We start from the raw sequence: 20,813 nt of genomic DNA on the forward strand, positions 1-20,813 counted from the left end.
CACTCATGAAGCCATCCGGGTCTGCAGTTTTCTTCATAAAAATGTTTTGAACTAGAAATTCAATTTCTCTAATGTTATCAATTGCTTCTTAACCAAGCTTTGATAGTTTGTCTTTCAAGGAATTTGTCCAGTTCACCCAAGTTGATGAATTTATTTGCATGAAATTGTTCATAATGTTCTGTTATTTTCCTTTTAAGATCTGTAGAATCTGCAGTGATGTTACCTCTCTCATTCCTTATGTTGGTAATTTGTGTTTCTTCTCTCTTTTTTTCTTTATTGGACTGGCTAAAGTTTTATCAATTTTATTTAGTACCTCAAGGAATCAGCTTTACCATTCTTGATATTCTCTATTATGTTTTCTGTTTTCCTTTTCATCAATTTCCTCTTCTGATCTGATATCCTTTTAAAATTTACTTTGGGTTTAATTTGCTCTTTTTTTTCCTGGTTGTTAAAGGTGAATGCAGTCATTAATTTGAGACCTTTCTCCATTTGACATATGCAACTAACTCTGTAAATTTTGCTACAAGTAAAGATGTTATGGCATACTGCAAATTTTGATATTTTTATTTTAATATTAATGCAGTTCAAAATAATTCTTAATTTCCATTATGATTTCTTCTTTCATCCAAGGATTATATAGATGTACTAGTTATTTTCTAAATATTTGGAGATTTTACAACTCTTGTTGATTATTAATTTAATTCTGTTGTGGTTCAACTTTCACTATTTGAGTTCTTTAAAATTATTGAGACTTCTTTTATGACCCAGAATATGGCCTATTTTAGAAAATGCTATGTATGTACTAGAAAAAACTGTGTATTGTGCTGTCATTGGATGATACGTCCTATAAATGTTAATTAGATAAGTTGATCATGTTTTTCAAATCTTTAGTAGCCTTACACCATTATTTTATTAATCAATGGCAGGCAAGGATGAAAATCTCTTATGATAATTATGAGTTTTTTCAATGCTCCTTGCATTTCTATCAGTTTTTGATTTATGTATCTTGAAGCTCTGTTACTAAGTACATAAACATTTAGGGTTGTTATCACCTCTGGATGAACTGACCATTTCATCATTATAAAATGATCTTTTAATCCCTGTTAATATTCTTTGCTTTGATGTCTACTTTGTCTGCTATTAATCTAATATAACAAGACTATATTTGATTAGTTAGCATGGTATATCTTTTTCCATTGCTTCAATTTTATCCTATTTGTGTTTTTATATTTAAATTTTTCTTGAAAGGAGCATGCAGTTGAGTCTTGCATTTTTATCCAATCTGAAATTCTCTGACTTAATTGGAGTGTTTAGACCATTTACATTTAATGTGATTATTGATATGGTTTGGTTGAACTCTATCACCTTACTATATGGTTTCTACTCATCTCATCTCTTTTTTTATTCCCTTTTCCTCCTTTTCTACCTTCTTTTGATCTGATTACTTTGTATGATTGCATTTTATAGTTTTATTGCTGGCTTTTTAGCTATAACTCTGTCACATTATTTTAGTGGTTGTGTAGATCTTAGAGGATATATCACAGTCTACCTTCAAGTGATATAAAACTTTACACAAGGTGTTAGGAGCTTAAAATAGCATACTTCAATTTTTTCCTCACAACTTCTGTATCATTGTTCTACATTTTGCCTTTGCATGTGATATAAACCCTCACACTATTTTATATTTTTGTTTAAACAACCGATTCTCTTCTAATGTGAGTTAATAAGAAAAACTCATATATTTACCCATGTACCGTGTTTCCCCGAAAATAAGACCTAGCCGGACAATCAGCTCAAAAGACACATTAGAGCTGATTGTCTGGCTAAGTTGTATTTTGGAGGAAACAGGGTAATTACAAACTCTGGTGCGCTTAATTTCTTCGTGTAGACCCATGTTTCAACCTGGCATTAATTTCCTTCTACCGAAAACATTTTCTTTTAACATTTGCTGTAGTACAGATTTCCTGGTGATGAATTCTTTCCATTTTTATGTGTTTGAAGTACATTTATTTCACCTGTATTTTTGAAAAATATGTAGCTGAATTTTAAAACCTAGGTCAACAAGTTTCTTTTTTCTTTTTTCAGCTCTTTAAAGATGGTGTTTTCTAGTATGCATTGTTTTTCATGATTATCATAGCAGTAATCCTTACGTTTGTTTCTTTGTATGGAACATGTTTTTTGTCTTGGGCTACTTTTAAGATTTTTCTTTTTATCAAAAGTTTGATTAATTTGATTATAACGTACTACTTTGGTATAATTTTCTTCATGTTTCTTATGCTTGGCGTTCATCAAGTTTCTTGGTGTGTTTCTGGTTTTGTTTGTTTTTTCTGGAGGGCTGGGCGCTTGTAGTTTTAAGCAAAACTGGAAAAGTTTGGGGCATCATTTGTTCAAATTTTGGGGAGGCCAGTAAATATTAGGCTACTGAAGTTGCCCCCCAGCTCACTAATCATGTTTACTACCCCCACCCTCTCTCTTTCTGTGTGTGTGTGTGTGTGTGTGTGTGTGTGTGTGTGTGTGTGTTTCACTTTGGATAGTTTTTATTGCTGTATCTCCAAGTTTATTAATCATTTCTTTTTCAGTGCCTAATATGGTCTTAATAACCTCCAGTATATTTTTCATCTCACTCGTAGTTTTCATGTCTAGAAGTTTGATTAAGTCTTTTATCAATCCTCCATGCCTTAACTTTTTGAACATGTGGGATATAGCTTTAGTAACAATTTTAATGTACTTGCCTGCTAAGTCTAACATCGCATCAGTTCTGGCACAATTTTAATTGATTGATTTTCCACTTAGGCATATTTGGGGTTATATTTTCCTACTTCCTTACATACTGGGTAATTTTTAATTGGATGCCAGACTGTGAATTTTATCTTGCTTGGTACTAGATATTTTTGTATTCCTATAGATATCCTTGAGTTGCAGTTAAGCTATTTGGTACCATTTTGATCCATTCAGATCTTGCTTTTAATGTTTGTTTGGCATGACTAAAGCAGTGCTCAGCCCACGGCTCATTGTGAATCATAGGGTTTTCTAGTCTGGTTGGCTGCAAGAGTCACTATGTCCAGATGTAGGTAAGAACTGAGTACTAGTCCCTCTAATGCACTTGGAAGTTCTTTCTGCATTGTCTCACAATTCACTCACATGCATGAAGCAGATCTGTACCCTCCTGAATATTCAAGAGAAACCCTCTGCATATCTCTGGAGTTCTCTCTGTATGCAGCTCTCTGCTTCCTGGTGCTCTGTCTTGTGAATTCTAGCCACCTTGGTCTCTCTGAACTCTCAGCTTTGTCTCCTCAACTCAGGGAGGTCTCTGGGGTCAGCTCCCTTAATGTGGTCTGGAAACTTATTGGGGCTATGGTGCAGCTCACCTCCTTGTTTTCCATCTCTCAGTGACCACTGTCCTCATCTACTGATGTTCTTGGTCTTTTTGTTTCATATATTTTATAAGTATTTTGATGCTGCTTTCAGCTGGGAGGGTAAATCCAGTTTCCAATATCCCATATAGGCTACAGCTAGCATTTTCTTTTAAGGAACTAGGAATATGCTATCTCAATAAAATACATGGGTACATGGAGCCAGTAATCAATCATAGAACTATGAGCTATACTATATATTCCAATTCATTTTAGCTATTCTTGTTTTGTGGAATCAAACAGCTTTTAATTTTATTTGCTTCTATGCTGATACCAAGAAAATAACTGTCAATTATTTAAGTCTTATTTTAATTGGAAGCTGTTAAGTCAAATAAATGAATAATATTAAAGCAAGGACATATAATGAATAAAACATTGGACAAGGAATCAGAAGACCTTACATTCTATGACATATAATCAACGCAAGTTCAGAACAATCACTAAAAAGCGTATTTAGAAGTTTGTCTATAATTTTTTTAATTGGTAATTATTTGTGAAATAGTGCCTTTTAGATAAACTGTTAGTTCACACATGTTTTGAAAATCAATTGGGCAATATACTCCAAGAATTACAAAAATACTTTTATCTTCCACTTCTCAAATATTCCTCTCAGAACATTTCATGAAAACAAATTATTATTTTATATGTGAATAAGAACTAAGTGCTTAAAGGTATTCTATGCAATATATTAGGTTGGTGCAAAAGTAATTGCGGTTTTTCAATTATTTTTAACCTTTTAAACCGCAATTACTTTTGCACCAACCTAATAATTTATAGTCTTGAATAACTGCTATGTGTCAAACACACACACACACACACACACACACACACACACTTCATTTAGTCTTTACAACAACCTGGGAGTAGGTATTGTATCACACAGAGGAGGAAGTCGAGGCTGAGAGTATCAATATATAGCAAATGATGCTGAAATTCAAATCCATCCTGGATGTAAACCCTATGTCTTAAGAGTCTAGAATCTATTAACTCTAGAAAGTAAAAACAGAGATTTGTTAGGATAACTTGACTGCTTTGCCTCCACGCACCCTAACTTTTAAAATTTCTGTTATTGTTATGATTCATTTTTATTTTTTGCAAATGAGATAGTTTTTAAAAATACCAGTAATGCCACTAGATAATCATCCTGGATTTCAGCAAAAGGGGAGGTTAGGAAGTAAGTAGGAGAGGCCCTCTAGAATTCATGAATGATGTTAGAAAATCACTACTTGAGCTCTGGTATAAAGAAGGGAAGCATTTCCTGGGGATATTCTAGCCTTCCTTTCAATACCTGCTCCAGTAGTTTCCTACTTTATTTAAAATAAATCCGCATGGAAACATGTAGAAATTGACAGAAACAGGGACTTGACAAGCTCAAAAAATTCCAGAGGGAGCGAAGGAGGTCTCCCTCCTGTGCAAGGATGTTTACATTTCTGTTAGTAAATATCCTCTTTGGGATTTGAGCAGAGAAGAGCTTGTGAAGAGCTTGGACTTTGCAAACTCTGTGATAAGAAAGCAAAAATTACCCGGTACAGGTCATTGCTGGCCTAACAATACACATATTGTAGTTTTATCTGTTACCAAATTTCATTTTTCTAAACAGATTGAGTAACTAAACCCCACTATTTCTAATGAGTGGGACTTAACTGTAAATACTGCAAAGAAAAGGAAGCCCACTTCTGCTGAGTCAGCCTTTGCGGCCCCTGTAGGACAGTCCAGGGATTCTCAGGTGAAGAGTATCCACTGAATAAGCAGTGAGCAGCTTCCTTTCGTGAAGGAGAGCTGGACCTGGCTCAATCCCTCAACTTCTCTATCTTCAAATACAGATGTCAAGATGGGGCCAGCTAACAGTTCAAATCGAGGTCACCTTGAGTCCTGCCATTGTTTTCTATAGTCAGTTCCATCCCTGCAAAGCAGTAAGAGCTGGGCTATAAAACGTGCTACACTAGGACTAATGAGAAAATCATGGTTGGCTGAAGACAGAACTTCTTTCTTCAAAAGAAAATATTTTGTTTTCTTTTTTGAGTGTCTGCAGGTAAGAGGGTACAATATAATTGGCCCATCTGAGTGGATGCACAAAGGAGGATTGGAATACCATATATTCTTAATTCCTCAGACTCCTTAGGGACAAATGGACTACCTCTTCAAGGTGCAACAGAAAGATTTCTGGTCCCATTGCCTTCACTTACTAGCTATGTGAGGCAAGACAGTTAATGCAACATATCTAAACATCAGGTTCCTCATATGTAAAAAGGGAAAATTTTCTGCTTCACAGATACATAAAGCCTTTAGTGTAGTTCAAGGCACGTATGAAAAGCTCCCTAACTTTGAGGAGTTTCATAAATATTTAGTGATATATGCGTATGGCAAGGGTCATGAATGATACTGGTTATACATGCAATAAAATCAATAGATAAGCTTTATAAAAATACATACACACCTACAAATGTATACATACATATGTATGTAGACATACACACATACTTACATACACACATACACATAGATATATATTCATTGTATCCATGCCAGAATTTCTTCAATGATTGAACTAGGATAGGGTCTAATCATAAACACTCTTCTTGAAGCTTCCCAAGCGATTATAATATGCAACCAGAATTGAGAATCACTGGACATAAATTCTTAATCTGAGGCCCACTGAACTCTTGATAGAATACAGGGAATTCATGAACTTGAATGCGAAAAAATTTCGGTCTTTATTTTCACTGACCTCCCATTGAAATTTAGCATTTCCTCAACCATGAATGCAATAAAACACAATAGCACTATTAATACCTGTAACTTTGCACCAACAACAGTGACAGAAAATCATTGTACAGCTGCTGCAGACTTCTCTAGGTGTCACTTATAGTCGCCATTAGGTCAAAATAGCAGTAGTTATTAGACCTCCCACTATATTGTGTTTTTTAGAGGCTTACTAAAGAGTAATGTATATTACTATACCACATATTCTTAAAAATATTTTGAGAATTTTAGTGTAATATAATGGGAATCTTTTGTAACCTTATATATTTTATTTTATGCATTCAAAAACATTTTTCAGAAAAGAGGCCCTTAGACTTCACCAGGTGCCTAAGGAGTCCGTGGTGCATACACAAGGGTAAGCACTCTGCATGTACAGGCTACTGGTCAGGAAAACACCTTCAGGAATCCTATGAGGAACAACTACTCTGAAGTTATTATGAACTAAATGTGGTTAATGCTCATCTCTCAGTAATGAACTGAGAAAGCATCTCAGTAGAAATTAGGTGTATTGTAATAGAAGTGTATTTACGAGCACATATCTATTGTTCTTCCTTTATCAATTTCTCTAACAAGGCCATCACTCCCTTTTCTATCTTCACCTGCTGATTCATTGCTGAATCCCCCTATCTTTTGCCTAACTCTTACTATAGCTGCCACAAATGACAGAAAATGTCAGTCTTTGCTTGCTAATTCAGTGCATTCAGACAAAAAGCAGCATGTATTTTTCAGTACAATTTTTTCCAAGACTAAAGTATATGGTTTCTAAGGCAGTGAGAATAAAAGGATTCACTTAAAATTGATTCCTGTAAGCCCTAATTATACAGTAGATTTCATAATAAGCATAGCAAAATCACAGTTTAGGAACAAAAAAACTCTTAGTAATAAATTGTCACTACAGTGATCAGCGTGCCAAATTTAAATCACAGATAAATAAAAGGAAATCTTGAAAGCTGAGCAGAAATCTAGTGTAAGTGTAGGCTTTGGTATAACTCTGTGATAGTTAAGAAACAACCCCTTACAACATATTTCAGGGGGTCTCAATGCCTTTATAGTCAAGCTGTTCTTCCAGCTGTCTCTTCTAGTTCACGGTCACCTAGTGCCTACCCTCTCTGAAACAGAGATACTAGATGCTGATATTAGCAGACCTTTATGCACCACCCCTCCCCCCAGCACAATTTATTTTTCAGAAAAGTTAGCCCTTGCTTAAAATTTGCCACACTGAGCTGAATTATCCAATCCCTGTCATTAAAGGTGGCAGCCGCACACTCGAGAATGATGTGGGAAAACTCCAGTGAGAGTGATAATTAAACTTGAAAAATGAAGGGTCACTGCCTTTCATTCAGCTCATTGGGTTTGGCATCAGAGTAATTCCAAAACAGTGGGGGATATTCTACTCTCAGCATGGCTGTATCTAGGTGCACACATGTTATTTCTATGGGTTCAAATGGGAATGCCATTTGAATTGTATTTAAAATGTTATCTTTTTAATACGGGGAGTAAAAATCTTAAAAATTAGTTCTGAGAATACAGAAACAGAATGATGAGCATAATCTAAATGGTGGAAGAATTAGGAACAAGAAAAGCATGCATTGTTTCCTCAGAAGAAAAAGCATTATAGGAAAGGAAAATTGTTTCCAAGGAAATTGAAAAGAACATTCAAATATGTCTCTTCTTCCTACTTGACTGTGGACTCGCAAAACGAGAGCTTCATCTCAGCTTTCTTGTCTACTTACTGTCATTTCTTGGAGGCCATTATTATAACATCTTATTCCAGCCCGAGAGAGGATAGAAAGTATCAGGTGAGCTTACTATAAGCAATTGGTGGGAGTCATTTTTCAGGAAAACGGATTTATTTTTCCTGATACATTGGTTTATCTAAATACTATTGAAGCAATATTTGAGAAATTATATTTCATACCATTCTTATGTTGCATTAAAAAGTCATACTGAACTTTTAAGGGTCTGAAATAATATCGCAACATAGGCATATGCATGAGAGAGCACTATTATTGGGCAGGAACATGGGTGCTAAAAGCAAACTTTTAGTTCAAAATCTGGCCTCACCATATAACAGTTTTGTAACCTTGGGCATGTTATTTAACCTCTGTGTGCCTCAGTTTCCTCATCTGTGACATGGGGAAAATAATAGTACCTATCTTATAAGGTTGTTGAAAGATTAAATAATGTAAAAACTTATAAAACATTTATAACCATACCTAGCACAGACTACTATAGCACCCACACTTATTATTAGTGTTATTATTGTTACTATTATTGTTGTTATTATTATCTTATTTCATGGTCAATACCTAGCAGAGAGCTTAACACAATAGACCAAGCTTAAAAATATATCAATTCTTTTCATGGTTGACCACTTTCTGTCTTTGTCATTCTAAGAAAAGCTTCCTAAAAGATGTATGCCCTTTAGAAAAACAAACAGATCAACATAATTATTATTAGACTTGATTATATAATGAGAAAATTGGGATAATTGCATCATCAAGCTCAAAAAGTGAAAAATTCCTAATAAGCAGAAGCTATAGATTTCAGATGATTCTTGACAGTTCCCTTCACATCTGAAAGGTTGACTTGAGGAAGATAAATTATAGTCTATGCTATCATATTTTGTTTCAAGGGAAGAGAGAATTTTGAAACACTTAGAGCTTTCTGAAACAAACAAAAAACCTCAATGGGTTAGGCAATAGTTGACATATAAAGTCCCTTGTACGCTTTTCTTTTATCAGTTTGTGGGCAAACATCCACAAGTTTCATTAGATTTTAAACTATTTATCATTAGAATACTTGAACTGTTCTTATTTGTCTTCAAAGGATCAATGTAGAAAAATTTTTTCTACAACATAAACACACACATTGCCTCAAACTTCGATTCACCACCAGCTCATTTAGAGGGAGGTAGGGAGGGAGAGGGAGAGGGAAGAAGGGGGAAGGAGGGAAGGAGGGAGAGAGAATGAGAGAGAGAGAGAGAGAGAAATGAGTATGTGTGCATGTGTGCATTTGTGTGTATGGGGGGAAAGGGGAAGGGAGAGAGAATGAAAGAATAATATTAAGGACGACCCTAACCAATTATTGAAGAGAAAATACTATCTATAGGTTGAAAACTACAGGCAACATATGAAAGTCCACAAGGAAATATTATATGTAAGTCTCATTTTACTATAATATTTGTGCACAGTATTTTAAAAGAAAAAGGCGTTTTATAAAGGACCACTGACTCATTTAGTATAGGGTATTAAAATTATTAGGTACATTATTTTCCACTGAAAAGACAGAAATAAAGTATATAAAAAAGATATTCTGCTTCTGCCTCTGGTTTATATTTAAAATGATTTATAGTCTGCAATTTCTTTGTAAGGTCATCACCTTCATAAATACTAGCCACATACAGTGAAAACCAACTCAATAAAATGAGTATTTCATTTCTCTTCCTCCTGCTTCTGTAGATACTTCTTCCATCTACATGTCACCCATTTATAACAAAGCCTCACACTATGCAGATTTTTACGAGTTCTCAAGATTTTCTTTCTTTTTTTAATTTTTAATCTTTCTATGCATCAGCAAAGCAACTGGCAGTTTCTTTAATAAAATATATCATACGCATTAATATTTATAAGCCTATGAATTGGATGTTTAAATAAACATTCACCAACTTATGCCAATTCTTTTGTTTTAGACATTAAATCACACTTACATTGTCTGGAAAGTCAGCCTTTAGTTCAGTGACACTTTGACACCAATATGCTGCTGTTTTTTCACTGATGAGCTCGATATTCAGGAAGGAGCTTTGTCCAGGACCATACGTGGGGCCCGAGGTAGTCCCCCTGATGATTCTGGGTGAAACATTTGTCACAATGTCCTGATGAAAGAGTAAAAATATTCAGTCTCTTTCTGACAAAGGAAACCTATGATTTTTATTCTATGCTCATTTCCATATGACAGTATTTTGCCAAGTCCCTTCTCACATTTTCACAGATTAATTTTTAAAATATATTTTAAATTACAGTTGAACATTAACTACTTCCAAATGAAAGAGTAAAGTACATTATTTGTTAGTGTTATTTAAATTATTTCCTGTAATTGTAAGGTTAGCATAGTGAAAAAACCAAAAAAATATAAATTCCTTCACACTGGTTTTGGGCACACACATTTTAATTTGTTTGCAACTAAGTAATAAATAAAAACATAAGTAAAATGTAAGAATATCATTTCAGTCCATTTAATTTAAGTATCTCCAATGAGATTTTAATTGCAATTAATAAGAGTTAAGGTTTGTAAAGAAAAAATAATTTCCTAAAAAGTAATCCCAATGTAAATCAGCCGAATACACATTAGTAGTACTGGCTCATCAAACTTGAACACATACTCTAACAAACTAACTGGGCCAACTTACCTATGGAGTCTATAATTTCACATTCAATGAGAGTTTACTTTTCCCAAGAGTGAACAAGTTAACTTCCTGATAACAATAAATACAGTAAACTGTCAAGTTAACTTGCTTGTTAAGTGTAATTAACAATCAACAATGGCTTCTAGGGCTGTATTAACAAAGAAGAGTAACATTCTTACATTACCAAAAAGTAAAAAGAAACAAAGAAAAATGTTTCTTCAGCCAAATTCCAATTAAAATTAATTTTGAGTAAAGGTCACATAGTTAAGGATTTATCAGAATTAGTCATTTAAGTACCCCCTCCTCACCATCTTGTCACTTTTAGTGAGATAACATGAACCCCCATTAGTATATAGCAATTAAGGTCAATTTACATATTTTAATTAAGAACCACCCCATATAAAACAATTAGCGTAATAGGCATACTAACTAGATTTCATAACATTTGGACGTTTTTCCAACTAGATAGACAGGAAACCTTAATTAGCATTAATTAGTGCTGATCTGCATATGTTTGATAAGGCATACCCTTGCCACAAAAGATTATTTATTCCTGAATCTGCCAAATGCTACAGTTGCAGAAGATAAAAGGACTTTTCTTCACATTGCATGTTAATTTCTGGTAATTTACATTCACTTTTACATTTGAATTAGTATATTATAAAATAAATGGTATAAATGTTACAATAAGACTCCTTAAATATGTACATTTTTACTTATAGGAATTCTGCCAGTTTATGTTTTACTAATTAAGCCATTCCACTTCTATTGTAATTGTGGGCCACATCACCAGCCTTACTTTGATTTGCTATTATGAAACCATGTTACATGATTTTAATGGGAAAATGACAAGTAGAATCACTCTAGGAAGCTCCAGCCGCCTGTGTCACATTTCCACGTTGGCAAAAGCTGAAACCAGTGCTCTGCCTTCCTGCGGTGGCGCCAGTTCAGCTGCCCCACAGTCCTCTGCTGCTGTGCCGCCCTGGCCTGAGGGGACAATTCTGGAAATGGTTCACTCAGATGAGGCTGCTTTTCTTCTTTGTCCCAAAAAAGCCATACTGTAAGCCTTGAGAGCCTCCTTTTCTCAGTTATGCCCCCTACTCCAAATGCTCTTCACCTAAATGAACCATGGTGTCTGCACAGGACAACTCGGCCAAGTTGGTGAAGAGAGTCCATATTCAGTTCACCAAGACACGTGCCCTGGCACTGGGTAGTTCCCAAATGAAGGGGCACCTGTTTTAAATGACCATTTTGTAATTTATTGGCCTGAAAGCGGTACTTTCAGCTTATTCAACAAATCTGATTTGTGTTAGCATGGTCCCTACTCCTGCCCATTCTTTAGGTCTTAGCCTAGACTTCAGTCCCTTAGAGAAGCCTTTCTGATCCCTCTGACACCATTAGTCTTTGGCTCAAGCCCCCCCGTAGCAACATATATATCCCTCAGCTGGCACCCCTGATGTCCTCTATTGTGATTGCCTATATTCTTATCTGGGCCTTTCACTGAGTACAAACTTTGGAAGGGAAGAAGCTATAACTTGTTCACTATTAAGTGCTCAGCTTTCAGTCTAGCATTCAGTAGGTGTTCAAATGTTTGTTGAAGGAGGCTAGACTAAAACCCTAAGAACTAGACTAGGTTCTGTCCGGAGCCGCGGGGAGTCTAAAGTACTTATTACTGGCCAGACATGGGGATTTAGGCTTATATTCACATTTCAGGTACTGGTTCTGTGCTTGCATCCTTTCCTACTAGTCCATTCCTTTAGAATCGGGGTCTTTACTTGCTTCCTCTGACTCCTTGGGGACTCTCTCTGAATACAGACCCACCTCCCACTATGTCTGGATCGTGGTACCAGCGTGCTCTAATACAGCTTGCCCATGACCCCAGCTCTCTCTGTGCCACCCTACATACGGCCTCAATGACAGGCAGCATTCTTCAACTTGATCACCATGTAGCTTCTAAGACCTTCCTGATTGTTGGCCCTAAATTGTTGGGTTTACCTGATCTCTAGGATCCAAATACCAAACAGAATGGCCCCATTCAGATACAAACTGACTTGTAAGTTTTTCTCATTCAGGTGGCTGTGAACTCCTAACCTGGCCCATGGTCACATAGCAGACTTCTTAGATGGTTTCTTCCTCTCAGGACCTTACCCACCGATAGTTGCCTCTTTTATCTGTGCCCTAGGCTAGGCCCACATCTTCAGAGCATGTATAGGAAGATTTTTAGTATCACAAAATTAAAAAAACACAGAATGGAAGAATTTTACCTATACTAAGTTAAAACTTGATTCTCCAGCATTCTAAGCCATATGCTATTTTATAGTAACCATAATATCAATTAGTCCAGCAACCCACAATATCCAAAAGAGTCAACAAACTTATAATTTAATTGGAGGACAGTTAAGCAAATGCTTCCTTCTTAAAATGCCTCCCACCACCCAGTGATACCTTAAAACTTAAAATTCTACCATTAGAGGTTTTTCCTTTATGTACTGTGAGTTAAGTTTATTATTAATGTTGTGGTTATTTTACTTTTGTATAATCCAGTGCTAAACTGTAAATATATCATGGGAGGATTATTAATGATCTCCTTAACCAAGATTGAACAGGAACAAGGCAAATCAAAGGGAAATTTTATCTATTTTATGACAGGGATTGTTTACTCCTTTTGATTGAATTATGATAGGCAGTACTTCTCTAAACAAGTCAGTTTTCTCTTTCTTTAATTCAAACAAATAAAAGATACTTAATAACCACTCAAATTACAGATGCCTACCATGTAAAATTTGTCAACTATCCACGAGTCAATTGTTACCATCATAGCAACTTAAAAATTAAGCATATTCCAAATTCAACTCAAATGTCAAAATTCATTGTCGCCCAGTGATAAATCAGTACTAGATATTTTATTCTGGATTTTCTTTCCCAAATTCAGTTATATTTGCTACTATTTTGTCAAAAACCTTCTCTACTGACTTGAGGCTTCTTATAATTTTTAAAGTAAGTGAAAAATGAATGAAAACTTATACAATTATCCATGATGATATGATTAGGGTTAGAGCTTCAATAATTGGGCAACAACTTACTAAAGCTTTTAATCTGGGAAAACTAGAATTTGGGTATGACTTTATAAGATAATAATTTGCTTTAGTATTTAATAGCTAAATCATATTAGCTTTGCTTAAGGGAGTTAATATGAAAATAAACATATTCAAGGGTAGTTAGAACAAATAAGAGTTCATTCTCTATCACAAAGAAGATGAATTACCATAGTTCTAATCTTCAGCATTAAAAATATTCAGATTTAAAAAAAGATGATGTTTATAGATAAGGAAGTGTTAGGTGATATTGCTGCTTTATGTGATATTTTAACTACCATTGTAACAATCAAGTGTTAGTGACCTCTTAACATTTGAAGTGATTATAGTGATTTTTCAGCATTAGTAAAGAGATTTAAATGGTAAACAGACTGATTATATTTGTTTAAGATCATTTACTTGAACTTTCTTATCCTAAAAAATAACTATAGTGTTTCCATGGTTACTACTGGATTAAGATAGTCACAGTGGCCTCAATAAATAGAAAAAGGCCATTATGCAAAGATGTCTTGGTAAGATATGAAGAAAAGAGTCAGGGTCCAAAAAAGTCAGATGAAACTTACATGTAAAATTTGAGGAGTGAACCACAGCTACTGTACCAGAACAGATAAATTTTAGAAATATGTTGTTGAATGAAAAGATCAAACTGTGAAAAAATATATAGAATATAATGCCTAAATCAAGCAAAATGATACAACATATTATTTAGTGAAACATACTTATGTGACAAAATGTAAATGTAAGAGAATAATTAAAAATAATTTAGAGAATGGTTACCTATTAGAGTAGGTAGATGATAAGAGAAAAATTGGGGATGAATGGATTTCTCAAAGTATTTTAAAGAAGCTTTATTCCTGAAAGGCAGAAACGCATGGTAGAATGAGAAATCTGTTTAATGAGACTTGTGGTAGCATAGTGAATATTGTTATAAGCTATCAAGGAAGTTTGATTGGTTTACGTGAAAATCTGTAACTTAAATCCTAGGGATATTTGTTTCATTTTTAATTTCCAAGATTCTGCTGTGAACTGGTTATTTTTGTCAAACAAATATTTTAATTATTTGGTTTTAAAGCTAGGATTTCAAAAATGAAATGCACTGAAGTACAAATAGTCTTCTAAAATATATCACTTTAACTATACATTATCCATAAAAGAGGAGAATCACATTGCAAATAAATCTAACAATAATACACTGCTATATGATATGATGTGATTCCATTATTATAAATCTGGCATACTGCTACCCTGGGAATAGCAACAAGTAAAATAAAATGTACCAGTGGCCCAGTTTCCAATGCAACTCCACTATAATAGAAGAACTCTCTAACATTTTATTTTTTTCATGAACTAAGTATATCAATATTTGATCCCTCTCAAAAATAAACTTTATATGCCAGAATAATGTCTAGTTGGTTGTTTTGGATGGGTGAAATGGGTAGGATGAGAATTTGTTCTTAATACATCAATTTTTCCACCATAGTTTCTTAAAGATAGTACCCAAACACCTGAATTAGTGACAAAATTTACCCCTTTGTCATCAGGAAATTTAAATCTGTCTATCCAGATGGAAAATACAGTAAACAAGAATAACAATGTTATCCTAGAAATACAAGAGATATTATCAGAGAAATAGTGGGATTGAAATTGCAGAAACAATAATAATTTAGATTTTTATAGCACAAATCTTTCACATACATCATCTTATTTGATCTTCACAACTCTATCATCCTGCTGCTCAGGCTAAAACTGGGGCTTAGAGAATTAAGTGACTTGTCCACTGTTGCACAGTTCTAGCCATTAGAGATGAACCTGGAATTCAGGTGTATTTATGTGACATGAATAATAATAATAATAATAATAATAATAATAATAATAATAGTGAAGACTGAATGATGTATACGATATATTAGGACTCATTTTATTTGCAATAAAATCAGCTTGAACAAATTAAATTTTAAAAAGTGAGATGTGGTACATTTACTTTAAGGAAAATTAGTATTTCACACAATGCAAGGAAGGTAATGCAGTTAGGAATATCTCTGTCTCTTCTCTCCACTTCTATTTGTATATATCATATCTTCATTCTTCTTTCTGCCTACAAAGGGCTTCCTCTGTCTCAGTTCATATAATGGACATGTCCCAAGATACACATTATAGGTATAATCACTCCCCAAAACTTATAATCTCTCTGGCCCAATTTTAACACTGGTGGCAGAGACTCTGATGGGCTGAACTTGGGTTCAGTATTCACCCCTTGTCTGATTAACTATGTCTAGCAGGGTAGAATTAATCAGGATTCACAGAGATGTTCATGTAAACAAAGGTGAAGTAATGGAAGTTGAACAAGTGGTCTTGAAGGAGTACACTGCAGCAGGACTAGTCTAAGTAGGTTCATTTAGAAAGTTCAGAAGAATATACCAGATGAACATTGATTAAGTGGAATTAACCAGAAAATGGCTGTAAAAAAGACAAAAATATTATCATTTAGTGAAATGAAACTTTCCAGTCTTGAATCAACCATTATAATCCATTTCCTATTCTTGTGACCCCAAACCATGCAAGATCAAGGTTCTAAGGATCCTTTGAAATCATCTCATATTTTAGACTACAATGGGCATGCTGTAATTTCAATGTGTTGCTGTGCTAAAGACTGGTGACACAAAATGGCCTGGAGTACAGCGCTGGGCTGAACTGAGTGAATGGAAACCCTATGTTAGGAGGATAAGAATGTTGAAGAAGTAAAGGGAAAAACAAACAATAACACATTGTATTCTAGAATGAATAGGAAAACAATCTACAACCTGATTAGGCCTAAAGGAAAACAATGAATGAAAACTGAATGTACTGAATGTCTACTGCCATGTTTGACCGAAAATAAGACCTAGCTGGACCATTCGCTCTCATGTGTCTTTTGGAGCAAAAATATAAGACCCAGTATTGTGTTATGTTATATCATATCATATCATATCATATCATATCATATCATATCATATATCATATTATAATCATTATTGTTATATTACATTATATTACACAAGACTTGGGTCTCATATTAAAATAAGAATGGGTCTTATATTAATTTTTGCTTCAAAAGATGCATTAGAGCTGATGGTCTGGCTAGGTCTTATTTTCGGGGAAACATGGTATATGCCAAGGAAGGGATTTTATTCATGTCTTCTAGTGCTTACATGAGGCCAAATGTCCCCCACATCCTGGATAGTGTCAAACATTTAAAAGATTTGGTGTCTCACACTGCACAAGTATGGAGATTAACTTTTAAAATTTTATTTATGTCTGGCTGGTAAAATACTGGGTTCCAGATTTGTGTAGCTTTTGTCTATCCTCTTGCCTTTTTTCAAAGAGCTCATAACTTTGTAAACAGGACACTAAAAAGTAATCCATTTTGCTTTTTGACTTTCCCGTCTGTCAAATTGGCTTCTCTATATCATAGAGAGGTTATAGGGTATTACGTGAAATATTATAGCACATGCTTGACGTGTGGCATTTGATAAACAAATATTTATTCATTCATCAACTCACCAACTTCAGAAACAAAGCAGAAGTTGTGAAAGTTTGGGCAACTGGCCTTAACTTGTGCAAGGGCTAAAACCAGGAGCTCGGCAGCAAATGAGGGTGTGAAGATTGTTAAGAGTTGAGTCAGATTAGAGAGTTCTGAATGGAACTCAGAACTGGAACTGTTTTAAGGAGTTGAAACTTTTTTCTGCAGCCTTTGAGAATCCATTGTATTCTGACTCCTATTCAAGTTATTAATACCAATAGCTCCCAGCAGCTGTGCATTCACAGAGATAACTTTTGCAAGAAACAGATGAAGAGCTTTTTTGGTGCTGATATCAGATGGATTAGAACATGATTAATCAACAGACAGACTGATTAAATTATTGGGTTCACTGTTCAGATAAGAGGTTTTAGATACACTCTGCCAAACTGTAATTAACTTAGAAGTTTCTGCTAGCCTGCTTATAAGATGCTCATGTGATATGCTTTGAAGAAATCTTTTACGACCCAAAACAGCAGCTGTGAAGGTGTAAGCATGAGTCGGTTTTAATAATTATTAATCATCTACAAGTATTAGAGCAGAATTTTCATTGAAAATGATAAATAATTTTTAAAAACTTTACATAAAACTTTATATTTGGGTTTTACTCTAGAAGCCACTGTAAATGAAATGGTCATTATTTAAGGATGGGAGCATCTAAAAGACAGGTGTTTTCCATTTCTGCAATATGGTTAAACAAGATATTGAGAAAAAGCCCTCATAATAGAGCACATTTAAAAATACTAGACGAAAGCAAAAGATGCACAGCTTTATTGGTAACAAACAAGGAAATTTCTCAGAGAACAGAAATGACAACAAAGCAAAGATCCCCCAGGACAAACTAGCTGTAGGGTGATTTGCCCTCAAGTTTTCTCCAGTCCCTGGTGGCCTAGAACCTGAGTTCTAATGGCTTAGAAACATCTGAGAGAGCAAAGCGAAGGCCTGAGCATGGTGGTAGGTAGATTAGAAATCACCACATAAAGGTAGGACCAACCAAAATGGGTGTTCTTCATTTGTGAGCTAGAAAATAACTATACGGCAATGGTGGGGTATGTATCCTGAAAAGCCTTCATATTGGATGGAAAAGAAAAGGTCTTCCTGGACAATTTAACTTGTGTGGGCCCCAAAACCACAAGCTGAAAATTTGGTTTAAAAGTGGCTCCTGGTCATGGTGTCCTCAGATAAGTAGTAGAAGCAATGGCAAACCCTCTGTGGAGGAATTTTTACCCCAGGTATCAAAAAATTCCCATACATACATTTCCAAGGAATGTAGGTTCACAATAGAATTGTGATAAAATAATGAGGAAAAAGGCACGATAAGTTACAGTGAGAAGAAAAAAGGTATAAAATCAGATCCTGAGATTTTCAGATATAGAATATAAAATGAAAGTTTAATATTTTTTAAAAATCAAAGATGGACTTGAATGTATAATCAAAGAATAAGAAACTCAAAAACTTACCATGACAATTTAAAATATAAGCAATAAGCATTTCTGGAAATAATATTTAAAAAAACAACAACAATAATTGGGAATAAGAAAACCTTAATAGTTTGGAGTAAACAAGAGATTAGACATGGCTGAAGAGGATTATCAACGTGATGATACATCTGAGAGAGTTGCCAGAAAGGCAGCACAAACCAATGAAATACAAAACATGATGTGGAGGTAAAGAGACAAGGAAGATAGAGTGAGAATTAAAGAAGAAATCTAATTGGAGCTCACAAAAATATAATGGTAGAGAATCGGGAGAGGAAATATTTCAACTGATATTGTCAGAGGGACACCAATCTTCAGATTCAGGGACACCCACAGGCTCAAGGAAATTTTTTAAATTCACACATTGTAGTAAATAAAAGCACCAAAAACAAAGACAAGACTTTAAAAGTAACTAGAGAATTAAAAAAAACAAAAACAAAAACAAAAAATTACTGTGCTTTGCTGTGTATAATGCGCACCTTTTTGCCCAAATTTGTCAGGGAAAAATAAGGATGTGCATTATACATGGGTAGTACTAATTTCATATCTATATAAATGTTTTTAATTCTTTTATTTATGAGTGCGTATGAGATAAAAGTGTAACTCTAGAAATCAACAATGATATCCATATGCAAAATAATACCCTGGAACATGATAATCGGTTTTGTTGAACACGACAAACTTGCAACGATGAAGAGTTCATGGCCTTCTATGATGCATAAATACTGTACATTTGTTACCGGTACATAAAATTTCTTGAACCTTGTATCTGTTCTTGTGTTTTGTGATTATTTGTTACATAAAATTTCTTGTATCATAATATGCTAAAAAGTAAGTGCTACAATCAATTCCTTTATAATACAAAAAACAAGTACCTAAATGTAAACAAATAAAAATTTGAATTAAAAAATTAAAATGAAAGATTTTTTTCCCTGAAAGTTTGGGCCAAAAACATGTGTGTGCATTACATGTGGCAAAATATGGTACCTACAAAGGAAAAACCAACTGATAGTGAACCTCCTGTCAGTGCTAATGGAAGTTAGACGACAGTAAACTACATTCCATAAAGAAAAAATGTGAACTGAGAATCGCATACCTTCAAAATTATAACTCAAGAATGAGGATAAAATAAGGACATTTTCAAACAAAAGAAATGATACAAATAGTATACAGCAAAGAACATGAATTAACTATTACTAATTCAACTAAGATGGATATGAAAATTATTGAACAATATAAGAAAAAAGCAAGTTGCATAAAAATATAAACTGTGTGATTATATTTATAAAAGTATAAAAAGGCAAAACTAAACAGCATACTGTGTGGGAATACATACACTGTCCCCCACATACATGGTATATACGTTCCAAGACCCCCAGTGGATATCTGAAAATGCAGATAGTACTGAATCCTACATATACTATTTATTTCTATACATATATACTTTTGATGAAGTTTAATTTATAATTTAGGCACATAAAAGACTGTGATGCTAAGACAGTAGATCTGATAACCAACCGGGCTACTAAGTGACTACCGGCTAGGTAGCGCACACAGCCTGGATACACTGTACAAAGGGATGTTTCACATCCTGGGCAGAAGAGAATGGGACTCACGTGATTTCATTATGTTACTCAGAAGAGTACCAATTTAAAATGTATAAATTATTCATTTCTGGAATTACCCATTTATATTTTCAGACTGCAGTTGATGGGATAACTGAAACCACAAAAAGCGAAAGTGTGGATAAGGGGGTACTACTGTATGTGATAAAACATATAAAAAAGCAAGAAAATGATTATCACAAAATCTAAGTCATTACCTGTAAAGGGAAGAGAAAGGGATATAATTGAGGAGAACAGAGAAAATCAAAGGAACAGGAATATCTTAAATTCTAGATCTCATCCTGTGAAATGAGGAAAAGGGTATTCATTTTATTATTTCTTAAACAGTATATCTAAATTATATATACTTTTTTTGGACACATCTATATTTCATAGTTTAAAAAAAGTAAAAAACAAGACAAAACAACAAACCCAGAAAACAAGAAAATCTATCAAGCAGGGAATAAAAAAAAAAAGAGGATGCAGACCCGAGGGTGGA

General features: G+C 34.3%; 1 protein-coding gene across 1 annotated transcript in view; it reads right to left on the reverse strand.

Annotated features, from left to right (window-relative positions):
* Positions 1–20,813, reverse strand: part of DPYD (dihydropyrimidine dehydrogenase) — a 797,040-nt gene that overhangs the window by 356,358 nt on the left and 419,869 nt on the right. Inside the window, exon 14 of the mRNA XM_019747023.3 lies at positions 9,886–10,050. Coding sequence (XP_019602582.3) covers positions 9,886–10,050 — 165 coding nt within the window. The remainder of the gene's footprint in view (positions 1–9,885; positions 10,051–20,813) is intronic.

The sequence above is a fragment of the Rhinolophus sinicus genome, chromosome 7, assembly GCF_057876585.1.
Source record: "Rhinolophus sinicus isolate RSI-liver-muscle chromosome 7, RSI-T2T, whole genome shotgun sequence".
NCBI classification, from domain to species: domain Eukaryota; kingdom Metazoa; phylum Chordata; class Mammalia; order Chiroptera; family Rhinolophidae; genus Rhinolophus; species Rhinolophus sinicus.